Genomic DNA, 5,000 nt, shown 5'->3' with positions numbered 1-5,000 from the left:
GAAAAACTGAAAGGTTTGGATGGAGGGAGGGGGGGGGGGATGGAAGGGGGATTTACTTAGGGAATGAGGGTCCAAGGGGAAATGGGGTTAATACACAGAGCCACCTACTGGCATTTAGTGCCACAGCACGTTTCGCCTACGGTAGTTTACTGTTATTGCCAAGATCCTTGTCCCGGACTGCGATTCAAATTTATGGAGGTCTATCTTGAATGGTGGGCTTATGCTGTTTACATGGCGATTCGGTCGGCGTCAAGGGACTTCGGGTCATCCGTCTCTCTCTCTCTCTCTCTCTCTCTCTCTCTCTCTCTCTCTCTCTCTCTCTCTCTCTCTCTCTCTCTGTGGAACAGATTTCCAGCGGATGTAGTGAACCAACGGATGTGGTGAACAGTAACACGGTAAACGAATTCACGAGTGAGTTAGAAAAGACCATAAAAACTCTCTATAAACGTTTTAACTAATTCGCTCTATATATCCAATTGCAAAACTAATTCGCTCTATATATCCAATTGCAAAACTAATTCGCTCTATATGTCCAATTGCAAAACTAATTCGCTCTATATGTCCAATTGCAAAACTAATTCGCTCTATATATCCAATTGCAAAACTAATTCGCTCTATATATCCAATTGCAAAACTAATTCGCTCTATATATCCAATTGCAAAACTAATTCGCTCTATATATCCAATTGCAAAACTAATTCGCTCTATATATCCAATTGCAAAACTAATTCGCTCTATATATCCAATTGCAAAACTAATTCGCTCTTTATATCCAAGAGCAAATGGAGTCTCCGCAGATGGACTAATAGGTCTTTGAGAAGCCAAAATCCTTGTAACTCTCTCTCTCTCTCTCTCTCTCTCTCTCTCTCTCTCTCTCTCTCTCTCTCTCTCTCTCTCTCTCTCTCTCACACGCAGGAAAGTGATTTCCTAAATCCAGTGTAGATGGAATGGATTTTACGAATTTGTTATATAAGGTCCAGCACTGGGTGTCCTCGAGGTCCAACCAGAAGTGTGAGGTAAATGTTAAGAGGTTGAACACCAAGATCCTTTGAAGCTGCATCAATAGACCTCAGCCAACGAACTGCCAATCCCCCCCCCCCCCGCGTTTCTCTTCTCTCCAAATCATCCTTTTCTTATCTCACCATCTAATTCAACGCCTCCCTCTGGATCTTCTCCCCCTAGCAGGTTTCTCCCAAGCCATCCTCAATCCCTCCCTTCCGTCCATTCTCACCACGTGTCCACACCAACTGTGTTTTTCCACAGTGGTAATCCTTTTAATTACTGACCAGACCCAATGTCATTAAACTTCAGGTTATTGATAGAACTTCTAAGATCTCTCTATTAGACGGAAAGGTGTATTTAACTATTATTCCTTATTTGGAATTAAGTACATAATAGTTAGACGATTACAATGGGTCCCAAAAATTATAAAGCTTCAAAATTTACGTATTGATATTTATTTACGTGTTTTTTCTAATTGTTGCAGGTGTGAACGCCGATGAACAAATGTTCCGTGTTCGACCCGAGAGCGTCGAAGTGAGGTCAGGCGCTGATGTCTTCCTTAGGTGTGTTGTAGAAAATCAACAGGGCAACGCTCAATGGACCAAGGATGGTTTTGCCCTAGGTAAGTTTATCAAGTTTTTCTTATTTTATATATATTAACAATACATATATATACACACACACACATATATATATATACATATATATATATATATATATATATATATATATATATATATATATATATACACATATCCATACATACATATATACATATATATATATATATATATATATATATATATATATATATATATATATATATATGTATATATATATATATAAATATGTATATATATACATATATATATATATATATATACATATACATACATATATATATATATATATATATATATATATATATATATATATATATATATATACACATATACATATACATACATACATATATATATATATATATATATATATATATATATATATATATATTCCTGTCCCTGTCTAGCAAGAAGCATTTATCATATAGATTTCCTAATGGATAGACTTTATATGCTCAAAGTAAAATTCTTTATTAAATAACATATGTTGTTGATATTTATATGTATAAATACATCACATACTCTGTATATACGTACATACATATATATACATATATATATATATATATATATACACACACATATATATATACTATATATTATATTTATATATATATATATATATATATATATATATATATATATAAATTTATAATATGAAATGGTGAGACAGGCAGAGAGTACTGTAGGTCGAAGAAGTTTACTTCTATACAAGAAAGAAGCGCATTTGCCGGGAATTATTTTCATTTTTACACTTCTTTCTTAATCATATATTCATCTACCAATTATTTGGTTTCTTTGATAATTTTTGTGTATGAAATTCAATTATAAACACATCTATGAAAGTGCGTAAAACTCCCTTGATTGATTAAAAGTCCTTCAAATGTGATGAACTTCAATCGAGCTTTGAAGTAACGCCGGACATGAAAAGCGTTGATCAACGAATCAAATTGAAATCGAAAGAAAAAAAAAATGATTGACCCAAACGTCTATAAGTATATACATATGTGTATTTGTGTGCGTGTTTAAAGGTAGAATGTGTGTGCATCTTGACCGTGTGTACGTGTGTGTATGTGAATATATGTATTATTACCAAACCAAAATGGTTAGTCTTCTATATTTTCTAATGTGTAAAGAGTGTGCTAAACCTTGACTTAAGATTCTGAATTAACAATAAAGTTATACCATAGAGTTTTTAATAATTCTTCGATATCGTCCTACATTGAGCGATATGAATTTATTTAATAATAATATTCATCATCATCATCATCATTATCATTACCATTATTATCATTATCATCATCATCAACAACAACATCTCCCTGTACGCCTATTGACGCAAAGGGCCTCCAAGAGAATTCTTTAGCTAAATTCCTCAGAGGATATCATGTTCCTTGTGATGCTCAGTGCCTATCTAACTAATTCCAGTAAGATCATCTACTAGGCAACAGGAGTAGAAGCCGAAGAGACAGCTTGTCTATCGGCTAAAACCCAATTCATCACTCTCCTGACAGTGACTTCATCGAGATTTAGGGAGGCTATTTCCTCCACACCCAAAGTTCTCGTTACTCCTCCAGGTTGCTCATCTACTTATATAACCGTTGGCAATTATGGATTGCTAAGAAATACCGCCTACCACGGAAATAATAATATTAATAAATAATAATATGTAAGACAAAGACATGAGCAACATGGATACGTCAGCAAACTAATATTGATGAGATTCAAACATGTAAGAAAGAGAAATGGACATGGGAAGGATATATAATGAGAATACAGATAATAGACGGACATTAAAAATAACAGAATGGGTCCCTAAAGATTGCAAAATAAGCAGGGGAAAGAAAAGAAGGCGATGGATTGACGAACTATGAAATCTTGCGGGTATACCTAGAGAGACCATAAACAGACGGGAAAGTTACGTCTGAGGCCTTTGTCCTGCAGTGGACTAGTTACGTAGATGGATTAACGAACTAAGAAAGCTTGCGGGTATACATAGAAAGACCATAAACAGACAGGAAAGTTAGGTCTGAGGTCTTTGTCCTGCAGTGGACTAGTTACGTAGATGGATTAACGAACTAAGAAAGCTTGCGGGTATACATAGAAAGACCATAAACAAACAGGAAGGTTAGGTCTGAGGCCTTTGTCCTGCAATGAACTAGTTACAGCTGATGAGGGTACAATCTGGCATAGAAAGGCCTTAAACAGTAGGGAAGGTTATGTCTAAGGCCTTTGGTGATGAAGATGAATATTAATAATGCTATTAATACAAATTATATATACTGCTCTATTGATAAATATTATGAATTATAATCAGAGCATATATATAATCCAAGTCTATTATCATAAGCTGTAGAGATAATATTCCAAAATTGTATCAATCTTCGAGATTCGTTAAGGAAATTAGCCACGGATCGAATTTATGCGAATTGTTCCAAATTCGAATTTCATCAATAGCTTTCAATGCCGAGGAAATTTCTCTCCTAAATATATGTATCTAATCAAGGTAAATCAGAACTCAATACCAATGAGGATTCATGCAATGGGATTTCACTCCTACTCACCAAAGTCTTTCCCAATGGAATATCCAATCAAGACGTGTTCTCTGGTAAGGTTACCCTTGGTAACATTGCAACACAGTAATAACATTCTGTTCCGTTTACATGACTGCATCTTCTATATAACATTTAAGTTAAATTATCAAAGAAAATACTGCATAAAATATCTATATAATTTATTCCATTTACATGACTGCATCTTCTAAGTAACATTCAAGTTAAATTATCAAAGAAAATACTGCATAAAATATCTATATAATTTATTCCATTTACATGACTGCATCTTCTATATAACATTCAAGTTAAATTATCAAAGAAAATACTGCATTAAATATCTATATAATTTATTCCATTTACATGACTGCATCTTCTATATAACATTCAAGTTAAATTATCAAAGAAAATACTGCATAAAATATCTATATAATTTATTCCATTTACATGACTGCATCTTCTATATAACATTCAAGTTAAATTATCAAAGAAAATACTGCATTAAATATCTATATAATTTATTCCATTTACATGACTGCATCTTCTATATAACATTCAAGTTAAATTATCAAAGAAAATACTGCATAAAATATCTATATAATTTATTCCATTTACATGACTGCATCTTCTATATAACATTCAAGTTAAATTATCAAAGAAAATACTGCATTAAATATCTATATAATTTATTCCATTTACATGACTGCATCTTCTATATAACATTCAAGTTAAATTATCAAAGAAAATACTGCATAAAATATCTATATAATTTATTCCATTTACATGACTGCATCTTCTATATAACATTCAAGTTAAATTATCA

At 32.7% G+C, this 5,000-nt stretch overlaps 1 protein-coding gene across 1 annotated transcript in view; it reads left to right on the top strand.

The window, feature by feature from the left end:
- Nucleotides 1-5,000, top strand: part of LOC137614430 (nephrin-like) — a 395,945-nt gene that overhangs the window by 261,961 nt on the left and 128,984 nt on the right. Inside the window, exon 3 of the mRNA XM_068344246.1 lies at nucleotides 1,487-1,624. Coding sequence (XP_068200347.1) covers nucleotides 1,487-1,624 — 138 coding nt within the window. The remainder of the gene's footprint in view (nucleotides 1-1,486; nucleotides 1,625-5,000) is intronic.

The sequence above is a fragment of the Palaemon carinicauda genome, chromosome 20 (assembly GCF_036898095.1).
Source record: "Palaemon carinicauda isolate YSFRI2023 chromosome 20, ASM3689809v2, whole genome shotgun sequence".
Taxonomy (NCBI): Eukaryota; Metazoa; Arthropoda; class Malacostraca; order Decapoda; family Palaemonidae; genus Palaemon; species Palaemon carinicauda.
This window is presented reverse-complemented; position numbering and strand designations above follow the sequence as displayed.